General features: G+C 52.0%; 1 protein-coding gene across 1 annotated transcript in view; it reads left to right on the top strand.

Moving 5' to 3' along the window:
* Window positions 1-4,251: 4,251 nt before the first annotated feature.
* Window positions 4,252-15,122, top strand: part of UROC1 (urocanate hydratase 1) — a 43,875-nt gene continuing 33,004 nt past the window's right edge. Inside the window, exons 1-3 of the mRNA XM_032412240.1 lie at window positions 4,252-4,488; window positions 13,663-13,793; window positions 14,913-15,006. Coding sequence (XP_032268131.1) covers window positions 4,363-4,488; window positions 13,663-13,793; window positions 14,913-15,006 — 351 coding nt within the window. The 5' untranslated portion in view covers window positions 4,252-4,362. The remainder of the gene's footprint in view (window positions 4,489-13,662; window positions 13,794-14,912; window positions 15,007-15,122) is intronic.

A 15,122-nucleotide genomic window follows, 5' to 3' on the forward strand; every position in this document is an offset into this window, starting at 1 on the left:
TCAGCCCCAGTCGGGCCCTCAGGCAGGGCTGCCGCTGCTCTGGGCCCAGGGCCCAAGGATTTCCAGCCATGTACGTGCCCATTGGGCCCCAAATCTAATCTACACTTGCATTCCAGATCCTACCACCCTCCCCCCACAGTCTCTGTAAGGGGTCCCAGCCTCTGGGGCCTTCGGGCAGGAGTCTTGGTCTCCTGGGCTGCCACCTGGTGGCCAAAGCTGAGAACAATGTCTCAGCCTATCCCTGTGGAGAAAATTCCTGGAGACCTGATCCCTGGAGGCCCATGGGGGGTGCCTCAGTGTGGGGTCTTGGGATGGGGGGGGGGTTGGATATGCCTTGCCAGAGGCCCAGGGCCTCGGTATCTTCCCTGTGAAGACACTTTCTGCAGCCTCTGTCCTCTCAAAGGGGCTCACATTCATTCCTTCAGCAGATACTGAATTACCCACTCTGCGCGGGGGCTCCAGGGGAGAGAACAAGATAGGCTCTTTGCCCTCATGGAATTTACATTATAGAATGGGGAGGGCATAGAAAACAGGAAAAAATATATAAGATCATGCCAGCTGGTAAATGGTGCAATAAAGAGAATAAAGCAGGATAAGGGATGGGAAGTATGTATACCGCACATAAGGAGCGAGGATGGTAGGGGCAGGCCTCAGGGAGGATGTGACACTTGAGCAGGTATGAGTCAGGTGAGGAGGAGCCACACAGGTATCTGGAGGAGGACATTTCCAGGCAGAGGACCAGCCCTTGCTGAGGCCTTGATACAATGTGCCAGTAGCTATTACCTAACAAATTGCCCTAAAATTTAGCAGCTTAAAACAACCATTTAAATTTTGCTCACAAGAAAGACAATTATCATATGATTTCACTCCTATGTGGAACTGAAGAAACAAAAGAGAGGAACATAGGAAAAGGGAGGGAAAAATAAAATAAGACAAAATCAGAGAGGGAAACAAACCATAAGAGACTCTTAACTCTAGGAAACAAACTGAGGGTTGCTGGAGGGGAGGTCGGTGGGGGGATGGGGTAACTGGGTGATGGACATTAAGGAGGGCACTTGATATCATGAGCACTGGGTGTTCTATGCAACTGAGGAATCACTAAACTCTACCTCTGAAACTAATAATGCACTATGTTAATTGATTTCAAATAAAATAAAAAATTTTTAAAATATATTTTGCTCACCATTTTGTGGGTCAAGATTTGGGGAAGGGGCTGAGTTTGATGCTTCTCCCTGGGGGTCTCATTCTACTGCATCAGATGGCAGCTGGGACTGGCCATCTGGAGGCTGCTGGAGTGGCCATCCCTGATGGCGCTCCCTCATGCGCCAGAACCCAGCTTGGCAGTTGACCTCAGCACCTCCACATGGCACACCCCAGCCTGGGGTCCCGGGGTACTTGGGCTGCTCCACAGAGTCTCAGGCTTCCTTCTGTTGGTTACCCGATAACCATGAAGTTTGGCTCAGACTCAGGCGACAGGACCATACCTTGGCATCACTTGGAGAAGCACCTAAGCAAGGATTTGCTGGCATGTTTTAAAACCACCACTGGTATGAACAAGGGGTCGACGAGAGTGGATGGAGAAGTCAGAGAGGCAGACGGGGAGTCCATATCCCCAGAGTGTCTTGGGCCACAAATGGGTTATTCTAAGCAGTCTGCAGCTGTGTTGCTAATCAACTGGAGGTGGCTGGGAGGAGGTGGGGGACCAGGAGAGAGGCTGGTGCTATCTCTGGGAGAGAAGATGGGCATGGACCAGGGTGGGGTAGTCTCAGGGTCCAGGGTATATTTTCAAGTTAGAAGGGTTGGGTCAGGTGGTTCAGGAGAAGGTGCACTGGGTGGCAGAGCAGATGGAGGAGAAGGAGGGGAAGCTGGGACCAGGCCGATGGTTCAAGAGACAGAAGTCCTGCCTGGCTCAGGAAGGCCAGCTGGATACTGCAGAGATTGGGGTCCAGTGTGGCCTGGACTGGGGGTGACAGGCAGGCAGGGCTGGGCTATGTGGTGCTAGTCACCAAGGGTTGCTAGGACGAGAGTCTGGCTAGGACAGAAGCAGCCACTGGGGGCAACCAGTGGGGAAACTAAGGCAGGCACTTGATGACTGGAGAGAGACCCCATCAAGCACCAGGGAGGCACGTACTGAGCGAAACTGGGTTTGGCTTGCAGTGCCTGCCTGCCTTTCTTTACTCCTTATTAGTTTAAATTTTTTATTTATTTGGTTTGTCCATGGAGCAAAATTCAAAACCACCAGAGGTTTTTTCAATTGAGGTGAAATTTACGTACCATAGAATTAATCATTTAAAGTGTACAGTTCTGGGCGCCTGGGTGGCTCAGTTGGTTAAGCGACTGCCTTCGGCTCAGGTCATGATCCTGGAGTCCCGGGATCGAGTCCCACGTCGGGCTCCCTGCTTAGCAGGGAGTCTGCTTCTCTCTCTGACCCTCCCCCCTCTCATGCTCTCTCTCTCAAATAAATAAATAAAATCTTTAAAAAAAAAAATAAAGTGTACAGTTCTGTGGCATTTAGTGCACTGACAATGTTGAAAGCGCCAGAGTTTTACAGTGAAAAGTCTCCTTCCCTCCCTAGTTCTTTGTAGTGTACACACACACACACACACACACACACACACTTTCTCTTTATTTTCTGTACTACATACATTGCTCTGTTCCTTGCTTTTTGATACGGGCAACAATTGGAAAACTAACAATATCTTAGCAGATGTTTATTCTGTAACAGGCAATAAGACCTTTACATGTGTTCTCATTTAATCCTTGGACACATCCCATGAGGTAGGTACTATTATTACTTTCATTTAACAAATGAGGAAACTGAAGCACAGAAAGGCTGAGTAACTTGTCCAAGGACACACAGCTAGTGAGTGGTAGAGTCAGTCTGGCATATGTAACATCCCTGACCTCCTCATCCTTTTACATAGCTTGTACGATGTTTTAAAAATGAAGTTATTTATTTAGTGATTCTTGTAGATTCATGTTGTAAGAAACAATCCCATGTGCTCAGTTCTCCGATTGGTAACATCTTGCAAAACTGCAGCGCAGGGTCACAACCAGTTCGTTGACGTTGATAAAATCCACCATCTTGTTCGGCACAATGTTTAAAACCATCTTTTAAATGTTGCAAACATTTCAAAATGAGGAGACCGCACAAAAAGATTTCTGGCTTACCTTGAGCCATCAGAAGATGAGGTCTGCCAGGGAGACTGCAAGAGTGGCCGGGAGTGTGTATAGAGCCAGAGCTCTGGGTTCTGAGGGTTCAGATTCTAGCACCGCCAATGACCAGCTGGGTGGCCTGAGACAGTTCCCACCACCTCTCTCCACCTCAGCTTCCACATCCATAGAATGGGACAGTGAACTCCACAGGGCTGATGAGGCGACAAAGTGAACTGGATCACGTGATGTGCTCAGAAGCGTTAGCCCTCAGAAGATGTTTGTTGTTCTTTACCCCTTGCCTTGTGCAGGTACTGCACTGGGTGCTTACGCAACCCATTTGTGCCTCCTGCAGCCTGAGTGGTAAATTACCACCCACTTTTGTAGATTGGGACACAGCCCAAGGCCACAGGGCCAGTCAGCAGCTGAGCTGGATTACCACCCAGATGTGTTGCTTTCCCAGGACCACCAGGATTCTATCGCTGTCGCTTCCTGGCCGTGAGTTAGACCGGGGCCTCAGTTTCCCCATCCGTAGCACAGGACTGATTGGAGCACTTTCTTGCAAAGTTGTTAATGAAATCGAGGATGAGAGCCATCTCCAGGTGGGCCCTTCGCAGAGAGCTTTGGGAAGGGGATGAAGCAGTGTGTACCTCATTGGGAGTCAAGGAAGGTACACCTGCTGCTGGGGGGGCTTCTGCCATGCCCTCCACATGGGTGGGAGGGAGGAGGGGTACAAGGAGCACTACCTGCCTTCTGCACAGACCCTGCATTCTGTCCCAGCTCCAGTATCACATGGCTCCCCATCATCAAGATACCAACCCAACATCGCCTGCCTGGGGTAAGACTGCCAAAGCAAACCCCAACATCAGAGCCCCACCAGCTCTCCAAAGCTGTGTCCTAGAAAACACAACCCCTCAAGGCCAACACCCCACTAACAGGACAAACAGACCCCTATGTAGCAGTCTCCCCTGCATGAAGCCTGCCTCTTCCCAGAGCACTGCCCCCACCTCAGGTCAACACTGCAGGCAGCCAGGCTAGGGGCCAATGACCCAATGACCTATACTTGGCTCCTTCTGCCGGCCCTGGGCCCAATGAGGGGCTGGAGGAGGTGGCTCTGGAGTGGGAGGTCCCTGCCCAGCGGGAGGATGACTGCCCAGTCTCTGCCTGGCCTCCCCACAGAGCTGGCCTCCGTCTCAGTCTCAGCCAGACATGTCCAGCCTCCAGGCACTATGCTCTGGCCTGCCACTGCAGCCCCTCCCGGAGAATCCGGGCCGCTGGGCTGGGGTGCCCCACGCACCGGTCAGGACCCCCGGCCTCAGCCCCGCGGAGGAGCAGGTAAGAAGTCGGGCCCCATTCCCGCGGGGGCCTTTTGCCCTCTGGGTGCCCTCCAGATGGTCCGGGTGGGCATTTCCTATTCCTGCTGTATCTGCGGGAGCTGCAGCTTCTCAACTCAACTTCCCACCCCTGCAGGCCAGGAGCTCCCGAGGGGGTGTCGACGGGACAGGGGGATCCAACGTGTTCCACCCTCCGCCCACCCACTTCCTCATTCTCTCCCCAACGGCCATCCTTGGGTGCAAGATTAGGGTACCCATTACTGATGGGGATCCTGAGGCTCAAGGTCACTCAGCCAGGAAGCAGCGGCTCTGTGGCTGCCTTCAGTCAGAGGAGTGAAGCCGGGGCGAAGTGCCCCAAAAGCATGGCAGCGCGGTGTACCCTCCTGCCCCAGACACGCACACAACTTTGAATCTACGAAGCCAGCTCTTGTCTTCGCCTGTGTCCCTCCCCGCAAATCTTGCAGTGAGTTTGCAGCGGAAGGCTAGAACGGCAGTGAGGGCGCGATGATGCTGGTAGGAACAGGACGGAAGCCAGGTGTCCCCACCGTCGCCCACAGCCCCGAGAGCCCGGCCGGAGACGGCCTGGGACTGGGGGCGCTCCAGCCAGCACCCCGGGCAGGTCTGACCGTCTGGGAGCACACTTGTCTCCCTCGTAAGCTGGGGGGGCGGGGTGGATAATTACACCACGCGGTGGTGGAGGCCCGATGAAATGAAGTAGGTGGCACGGTTATATCAACAGTATTCTCCTTTTTCTTTACTCAGAATTACTAGAGAGTTTCAGGAACAGTGTGTGTTGGGGGGGGATAGAAAATATAAGTAAGCACAAACATTAAAAAAGGAATCACACAACCCCACCCCAGATAAAGACTGCTGCGCTTCAGCGGCTGCCCCTAAACCTTCTGCCCAAAGCTGCTCACGAAGTGGGGGCGGGGCGCTGGGGGGCGCTGGGGGGCGCTGGGGCGGGGAGGGGGCGGGGCTGGGCGAAGCTGGCACAGGAGAAGGGTGGAGGGGGTGCTGGGGATGAGGGGTGTTGCGCTCGGGGGCTCTGGGGCAGGGCTGGGCGGAGCTGGCACAGGAGAAGGGTGGGGCGGGGTGCTGGGGGTGAGGGGTTTTTTGAGGGCGGGGCGCTGGGGCGGGGCTGGGCTGAGCGGGAGTTAGGAGAAGGGTGGGGGCGGGGTACTGGGTGTGAGGGGTGTTGCGTGGGCGGGCTCTGGGGCGGGGCTGGACGGAGCTGGCGCCAGGGAAGGGTGGGGGCGGGGCGCAGGGGAGTGCGGGGTGTTGCTGGGGGCGGGGCGCTGGGTCTGGCTCCACCCCCTTTAGGGGCGGTGCTTATCTCGCACAGCCGAACTACGTCAAGGTAGTCATTAAAGCTTCCTCCCCCTGGGTCACCTCCCCGCTGGGTGCCAAGGCCTCGACTTTTGACCTTGAGGGCCTGGAGGGCTCTGCCAGCTGCCCATCTCAGGTGATACTTTTTTTTTTTAAGATTTTATTTATTTGACAGAGAGAGAGAGAGACAGCCAGAGAGGGAACACAACCAGGGGGAGTGGAGAGGCAGAAGCAGGCTTCCGGCTGAGCAGGGAGCCCGACGCGGGGCTCGATCCCAGGACCCTGGGAACAATACCTGAGCCGAAGGCAGACCCTTAACGACTGAGCCACCCAGGCGCCCCTCAGGTGATACTTTTATGGCTGTGTGATGGCCTCTTGTGCTGGGAGGAGGGCACCCAGGAGCTGAGGAGCTTGGTCACCTCATCTTTGCCCTGGGTATGTCGCCATTTGCTTGAAGGACACAAAACCCCTAGAGTAGGGCCTACTTGCAGGTCTGGGAGTTTGGACTGTTGAAGCCGCTAAATCTTCCCTGGGGTACCAGGGTCAGCCAGCCTTCCATTGGTGCTTGTGAAACAGTAAGAAAGATGTATGTTGACCTCTGCCCTGACCCCTCTTCCTGCTAATACTTGGTCTTTGACCCCAGTTCCTGACACAAAGCTCCTAAATTCTTTGGAATTTCCTGGGTGATAGGAGCCTCTTTTGTTCTAAGGAAACCACTATGGGTGGGCTCCTAGATGGGGGCTGGTCACCAAAAAGACCATTCCATGATTAGAAACTTGGAACTTTGGGCCCCACCCCCCATTCTCTGGAGAGGGGAGAGGGGCGAGAAATCAAGTTAATAATCCATCATGCTTTGTGCTGAAGCCTCCATAAAAATCCCTTAACCACAGGGTTCAGAGAGCTGGGTTGCTGAACACACTGAAGTGCTGGGGCAGGTGTGGTGCCCCAAAAGGGCATGGAAGCTCCACGCCCCTTCCCCAGACCTTGCCTTGTGTACCTCTTTGTCTGGTTGTTCATCTGTATCCTTTCTCATATGCCTTATTATATAATAAACCAGTAGACATGTTTCTCTGAGTTCTGTGAGCTGCTCTAGCAAATTAGGAACCCAAGGAAGGAGGCTGTGGGAGTCCTGATATGTAGCTGGTTGGTCAGAAGTACAGGTGCAAGCCTGGGATGTGTGACCAGCATCTGAAGTGGGAGGGGCAGGTTTTGGGACTCAGTGTGTTAGCTCCCGGTGTGAGCTGACTCCGCGTAGATGGTGTCAGAACTGAATTGAATCTTAGGTCCCCCAGCTGGTGGGGAGAATTGGTCATGTGGGGAAACCCCTCAAACCAGTCACAGAAGCGTCCTGTGTGAGAACACTCCCCTTAGAGAAGAAACACGAGAGGCAGTCCCAAACCCAGTGACTTCATCAGCAGCTCGCTTTATACTTTTCCTTCACCTTGTTTTCAATTCTTTCAAAATTTAATGTGTCTCTTTGATTTTTGACATAACCTTTCCAGGTAATTTTGTAAGATAAGGAAGTCAAGTATTATAATCGTGGAAGTTCCCCACTTCTCCTCCTGAGTCACCATGGCCATTTTTTGGCATATCATCCACACACATTCTGTGTACATACAAAATGTGTGTGTGTCCTTCTTAAGAATATAGACACATTCTATACACGTCAGTTTTTTTTAGGTGTTCATTATTGGTGAGTTTAGAGTTGTCCCATACTTGTAACTGGTGCGCAGTATTTCATTACTTGGGTGCGCTTCACTCTTTGTTCTTCTTTAAGTAGATTTCTCTGTTTAAATATAGAGTATGGTCTGGCTATAATTTTAGTCAGTGTATTCTCAGCACAAACACAGGACAGCTTCTATAGTGCAGAGGGAAATTTTCGTCACGTCATAGGAGCAGTTGCTCTACTAGAAATGTCTTTAGCACCCCCTGGTGCCATACGCAACTACCCTTAGTGACCTTTTCTCCAAATCCTGCCCCACCTGCAGGGGCTATTCTGGACATCAGATACCCAGACCTGAAGACCTCCCACCTGTGTCCGTGTCCCCATCACTAATAACACACTATGTTGAGCTTCTTGAGAGTGGGGATCTGTTGGGTTCATTCCTGGGTCTTCAGTGACACCAGTACTTGTTTGTTGAATGAACAGGCAAGAGTCTATGCTAAGTGCTCCAACCAAATCCTACAAGAGTTTAGTGGGCAGGAGAAACCTAGGAGGGCCTCTTGGAGGAGGTGGTCATGGCAACATGGTCAAGATTCTTAGACTGGGAAATCCAAAAAGGAAGGCCATTTGGAGACAAAGGGGGGCAGTGAGTGAACATGCAGAGAAGGGCCTGTCCAAAGTATCATGGGGGTGAAGGAGGCCCCGTGTAGGTCCAAGCTGGCTATGGAGCTTGGAGAGTCAGGCCTAGCCAAATTATTGAGGACCCTGAAAGCCAAAAGCAGTGGGGACTTTATCAGATGAGTAATGGGTATCCCTTGAGGGTTTCTGAGTAGGGGCATGACCTGCTGCTTAACAGTACTCCCCACAGAGAGTATAAAGGTTTCTACAGATTTCCTAAAAGGGCAGGGTGGGCAAGAGGCCCAACTAGAAGAAAGAATTGGCAGCACGGAGGGCCATGAGTGTGGGAGATGATTATTTTGATGGCTGGCAATCCCATGGTACGTGTATGTGCCAGACTCTGTTCAGTTAGTCGCCAAGACAGCCTATGACGTGTGTGCTGTTATTGTGCTCATTTTCCAGGAGAGGAGACTGAAGTTCAGGGAGGTGAAGGGTGCATGTGCCACATAGCCACCCCTCTGGGATAGACTGAGATCTGAAGAGCCAGAGCACTGTAGCTGCAGCCTGGGCAGAGGCCGCCCCGCCCGCAGCTAGGAAGCACCTGAGCCACAGTTTAGACCCAGGAGGTCCTGCTCCAGTTCAGGCCAGAGCTGGCCTAATGAAGCCTGAGCAAGAGTGGGTGCGAGGACTGGGGTGATTCAAACAAGGCCACGCCAGGTGGATCATGGCCATGATTTTTGACAGAAAGAGTGAAGTCGAAAACTTACAGGTGCCAGTTAGGATGGAAGGAAGGCCTAAGCCGAGTTCTCTCCCTCTCCCTCTCCTCTCTCTCTCCCTGTCTGTCTGTCTCTCTTTCTCTCTCTCTCTCTCTCTCTCTCTCTCACACACACACACACACACACTGTTCTGTGAGCTAACCAATGTCGCAGGCTGGTATCCTTTTAGGTGATCAGCCACGACCCAGGAAAGATTTGCTTATGGCAGAAGTACCACTGTTCCCAAGACAGGATTCTGTCACTGTCTATTATTTTCCTAGGGCTGCTGTAATAAATCTCCATAAACGGAATGGCTTTAAAACAGCACAAATGTAGTCTCTTACAATTGCGCGTGTTAGAAATCTGAAATGGGTTTCCTTGGGCCACAGGCAAGCAACACTAATGTGTATGCAAGGATATTGAAATCATGCTTGTTCTTTTGCTCTCTGATTGAGTTGTGATTCCCATTTTCGGGGCGCAAATATTACACATGAGATTGTCCTGGTTTATGTTTACATGTCTCAAAAGTTCGTGATATATTTTCAGTAGCATTAAATATATTGTAAAATATCAAGTTAAAAAATATATGCAGCAGGGCTGCATTCCTTCTGGAGGCTCTGGGGGGTTGGGGGTGGAGTGGGGGTGGATTTCTTTGTTTGCCTTTTCTAGCTTCTAGAGACTGTCTGCGGGTTTTGGCTTGTGGCCTCATCCTGTCTTCCATCTTCAAAGCCACCAGCATAGCCAATTCAAATCTCTTTTTCTGACTCAGACCCTCCTGCTTCCCTCTTACGAGGACTCTGGTGAATATATAGGGCTGAGCTGGGTAATGCAGGATAATCTCCCATCCTCAAATCCTTAATCACATCTGCAAAAATCACATCTGTTTTGCCTTGTATTTAACGTATTCATAGGTTCCAAGGCATAGAGTGCAGACATCTTTGGGGGCCGTTATTCTGCCCACCACACCATTAGGCATCCAGAATTCTCCAGCCTGATGACTAAACCCGGGACATTCTATGAATTAATCCTCTGGCTCTAAGGGAACAGGCCACTGAGTTTGTTAGATTTTCAGGCCTATTGAGGCCAGGTGGGAGTGGGGAGTTGTCTAGAATATTCTTTCCAATTTATGTGTCTTGAATACATCTGATTTTATCAATAAGAACCCACTTAGAACATGTAGTATATGATTAATGGGCCATAATTTCACCAGTGATAATTCACCTCTGACATTCTTTTTTTTTTTAAGGATTTTATTTATTTATTTGACAGAGAGGGAGAGAGAGAGAGGAAGCATGAGCAGGGCGAGGGGCAAAAGGAGAGGAAGAAGCATGTGGGACTTGATCCCAGGACCCTGGGATCATGACCTGAGCTGAAGACAGACACTTAACCGACTGAGCCCCCCAGGCGTCCCGACCTCTGACATTCTATATGCTGCACAGCAGACCCTCTGATGTAGACTGAGATTTGGAGAACTGAAGTACTCGTGGTCACATCCTGTGATTAGCATGCCAGCTGACCACCCAGGACGTGAGTTGCCAAGTAGGGTGCCTGCTGGCTCTCCCCGTGGGTGTTGTGACATCTTAAAATAAACCAAAGACCTCTAAACAAGGAAGCTACAAAGCCGGGTTAGGGAGGAAGCAAGAAATACTCCTTAGGTTCTGGTTTAGGGGTCTTTAAAAGAGCAGGTGAGTAGAGGCGCTGTGTGCTGGACAGTACGCATTTTCTCCTCTGATCCTTCCGACTACACAGCTGAGTAGACCATGCCAAGAGATGAGGAGACTGAGGCAGGGGTGAGCAACCCAGGGTCACACAGTAGGTGGCAGGGCCAGGGGCAGGCTCAGCTCCGGCTGCTGTTCATGCTTCTCGGGGGGCCGCCGACCCTGTCACTACACCCAGCCTTTCCTCGCTGAGCCTACTCTGCAGAGGTCCCCAAGGTCCCTGGGTGCCTGGGCTCCTCCATAGTCCTGCCTCATGCCTGTGGTGGGATCTTGCGCAGATACAACCTGTCTGAGCACCATTTTCTCATCTTAATGCTGAGAGTTGCTCCCAATAAGAGACTTGGAGCATTGAATCCCGGCCAGCAAACAGATCTGCTGCTTTGTAAATTTTTTCACAAGAAATATTTACTGCATGTCTATTACATAACTCTAGACATAGGGGACGAAGACAATGTTCCTGAACTAAGTAAAAACATGAAATTGTCGATAAAAAGATACAGTTTATCCTGGAAAGAGAAAAAAATGAAAATCTGATGTAGGATAGTTGACATTAAGACATATCTAGACAAATTAGTGAATTTCGGGGATAAAGAGAAATTCAATGGTCATAAAATGGAAATCTTATGCAAGGGGAAAATATGGCACCCAGAGATTTTGTGCTGCATTTAGGATTCAGGAACTTGTCAGAATCCCCTTTATGTGTATGGCATACATGCATTCTTCCTTCAGAACAGGCTGAATTTTTTACAGCGTTTAAAGACATTTTGAAGAATGGCCAAGTTATTTCTATCAATTGATACATTTTAAAAATCATAGAATTTGACAAGTTTGAGTCCAGGACCTCGGTAAGTTCAAGTGAAGCCAGCCCTGCTGTGAGGACATCAGGTTCCCACTGTGCTGCCCCCTCTTAGTGGGTTGTGAAATCTGTTTAGGGGGTTGCAATCAGTATTTATTAGAAAATGAAATAAAAGAAACTAGAACAGGATAGAATACATTAGGAGCTATGTAGTAAGGTCAAGTCTTGTGTAGATTTTGTGTGTGTGTGTTATGTATTGCTTTTGAAACTTCTCTTTAAATGCTCAGTTTCACTTGAAAAGCTCTTATGAGAAGCTCTACACCAGCTAGAAAACAACAGTAATCTTTGTGTTGAGGTGTACACGCACAGAAAGCAGCCAAAACCACGTGTGCACAGATGTGAATGTCACAGGTGCACAGGGAGAGGGGGACAGACCCGGGCCTTGAAGGGGGACCTCTGTCCTGACATCTAATGCGTGGCTTGGCCTATCAACAGAGTTATGCAGTGTGTCCCTTAAGTGTGGGCTTCTTTCACTCAACAGCAGGTTGGGAGAGGCTGCCCGGCCGCTGCATGTCGCTGTGGATGGTTTATCCTCGTTGATACCCTGTAGTGGTTCCCAAAATGGGGTTCCCGGGCCAGCAGTGGCAGCACCAGGGAACTGGTCAGAGACGCAGATCAGAGGCTGCACCAGACCCTCTGGGTGATTCCGACGTCTGTTGGAGTTTGAGACCCTCCTGCTGCAGCATATTCCTAGCCACTCTTCTTGAGGGAGAAACTCCTATTTCTCATCAGTTGTTTTTCCAAGGGAGAAGGGATGATGCGTGTCTGTTCCACATGAAAGTTAACGCCCTGAGCTGGGGTTTTCTTTATGGCCTCTCTTGCCATCTGCTGCCTCCTGATTACCCATCTCCTTTCTTTCCTCCTATCCCACCCAGCCTCTAAGGCCCCAGTGACACCCTCGTCCCTCAGTCCTGGGTGTGTCTTACCCATGCAGCGTTGGACCTCTGGGTGCATCGCACAGGTGGTCCTGCTCCTAGCCCTCTGCCCCAGGCACCTGCGCTCCTGGCTGGGCATCCAGTGTCATCTCCCTGGTAGTACTTCTGTCCCTGCCCAAATGCTGGCATACCTAGTCCTGGGCCCTAGCGTCTTCTCCCGTCACCTGCTGCCTCCCCGTGTCCAAAGCCCACCTATCTTCCTCAAGTATCACACCACCTCTTCCCTCAGCAGATAGGCACTGAGTGGATGAGGGAATAAATTCACCACACCCAGCTCCTCATCTCCCCACCCCCAAAGCGCTTTGTGCCCCAGGGTCAGCTGGTTGAAGAAATGGCCTCCACATCCACCCAGACACCAGGCTGTCACCTTGGTCCCCTCTCGCACTTTGCCTGCCTCCAGGCTCTAGTCCAGGTGTTGGAAGAAAGAGCGCTAAGAAGGGGTCTGCCAGGACTCCCACCCTCCTTGAACTTAGCAAGACAGATTGTAAGCGATAAAACAAGCAACCCCTAGAACATCCAACAGTGAAAAGCTTGGGAAGGAGACAGAGGCAGGGGGAGAGCCTGGGAGTCAAGAGGGGGAGGTCAAGGCAGCCCACTGCAGAGCAGGGGCATCTGGACTGAGGCCTGAGTAGAGGAAGAGACCCTCCAAGAGAAGGCAGGGTGGCAGAGTGGGTTTAGGCAGAGGGAAGGGTAAGTGCCAAGGCCCTGCGCCAGGACCAGGACCCTCAGGGACGTCTGGAGGATTGACAAGAGGGTTTGGGAGTTGGTCTGGATGAGAAGCCCTGGGAATTTTTCTTCTTTCTCTTGGCCTGCTGTCCCTGGCTCCAGGCTCTGCCCCAGGCCTGCCTGGATCTGGAGGGATCTCACTTCCAGAGCTGTAACTGTGCAGTTGTGCATTGTCTGAGGCTGGTTGCCAAGCTGGGCGCTGATGCAGTGTTGCTTCGCTACACTTGCACAAGTTGGCCGTGGGCTCCTGGCAGATCTGCTTTCCCCACCCTTGAGTCTGCATCTCCCACTGTAGCTGCAAGCCTCAGGGCAGGCCCCTCTCTGGTCCTTGACTGGGATAAACAAATGCAGGGACTAGAGATCTGCCTACATGAAGCGGGGAGGACAATCAGGGAAGGCTTCTTGTAGGAGGTGACATTGTAGATGGGCTTGGAGTGAGAACTAGGTAGTCTCTGGGTGGGGGCATAGGTTTCTCAGTGGAGCAGAGGTGAATCTAAGTAGGGAAAGGGGATGGCCTCACAGTGTTTGGCCTGGAGATCCCCCGCCTCCTGCTGCCCCTCCCCCTTCTCCTCCTCCAGTTGGCGCTGAGGAATGCCCTGCGCTACTTCCCCCCGGATGTCCAGGAGCTACTGGCCCCTGAGTTTGCCCAGGAGCTGCGACTGTATGGGCATATCTACATGTACCGGTTCTGCCCTGCCATGAAAATGAGGTCAGTGCTGGGGGGTGCAGCGTCAAAGGGGGCCCAGAGTGGGCAGCTCATGGGAGGGACGGAGCTGGAGGTCAGCCGGGGAGAATCCAGGCTGTCCACACTAGGAGGCCCACAGCTGTGGCAAGCTGAGTGGACAGCCCTCACACAGAGAGGGGGTGGTGGCCGTGTTGTTGTCTGTGGGGGGCTCTGTAGCCTCGAGCTGGCTACAGCCGCCAGCCTGGCCAGAAGATGAGGGAATCCTTTTCAGACAGGTGTCTCTGACCTACCGTCCTGGGGAGTCAATCCTGAGCAATTCTGGAGGCAAATTGTATATGAAATCCCTTTTCTAAACTTCATGCCTTGTCCTACTGAGAGATGAGGAGAGCTTTAAAGGGATGGCTCTGTCAGTGTCCTCAAACAGCTTAGGTTCCCCATTAGGGGGGTCTCAGGCTGAACGGTGCATGGCACTGGAGGCCTTGTAAAAAAAAGGTAGATGGCTGGGCCTCACCCTACATTGTGGATTCAGCAGTTCTGGGGGGTGGGGGCCCGAGGATCTGCCATTCTCATGGTTCCCAGACAATGCTGCCCCCACCCAGAGCTCACACTCTAAGCACCACTGTTTTGGAATATGCTGAGGCCCAGACTTGTCCGGAACTACCCCAGGGAATGTCATTCTCCCCATAAAGTAGGAGCCATGTCCCCTCATTCCTGTCAGGGCCTGTTGGCCTGGCATCTGCTCTAGAATTGATGCCCAGGAGCACTAGTGGCATGAAGGAAAGAAGGGATGAATAAACTCCATCTGGAGTAGAGGCTTCTGGAAGGCAGACATCAGCTTTGCTTCGAAGTCCATTTTCTCCCAGTTGGACCTTGCCAAGTGGGGACAAAGGGTGGTGCAGCTGGGTAGGGACCTAACTCCCCATCAGGGGAGGGGAACAACGTGAGCACCAGAGTGGGCTGGCCTGGATGGTTTGGAACCGCCATCTGCTGGCAACTCCCGGGCGACTTCTGCAGGATGCCGTCTGGCTGTCCGCACCTGCGTGGCCAGGTGCTGGGCTGTGGCCAGCGTGGGCCTGAGTTTTAGCGGGCAGGGAGCCTGGTGCCCTCCCATCGTCGCACCTGGTGGCTGGACTCCCCTTGCAGGGCCTACCCGATCGGGCAGTACCCCTGCCGGACGAGAGCTGCTGCAGCCATCATGCACATGATCATGAACAACCTGGACCCTGCCGTGGCCCAGGTAACAACCGGGGGAAACTGAGGCCTGGGGCCAGCACTGCCCAATAGAAATGTAACTCAAGACATACGTATAATGCTTTTAAGCTTTTGATTTAGAAACAAAGATAGATTCCTAGG

Source organism: Phoca vitulina, unplaced genomic scaffold (assembly GCF_004348235.1).
Source record: "Phoca vitulina isolate PV1807 unplaced genomic scaffold, GSC_HSeal_1.0 scaffold13, whole genome shotgun sequence".
Classification (NCBI taxonomy): Eukaryota; Metazoa; Chordata; class Mammalia; order Carnivora; family Phocidae; genus Phoca; species Phoca vitulina.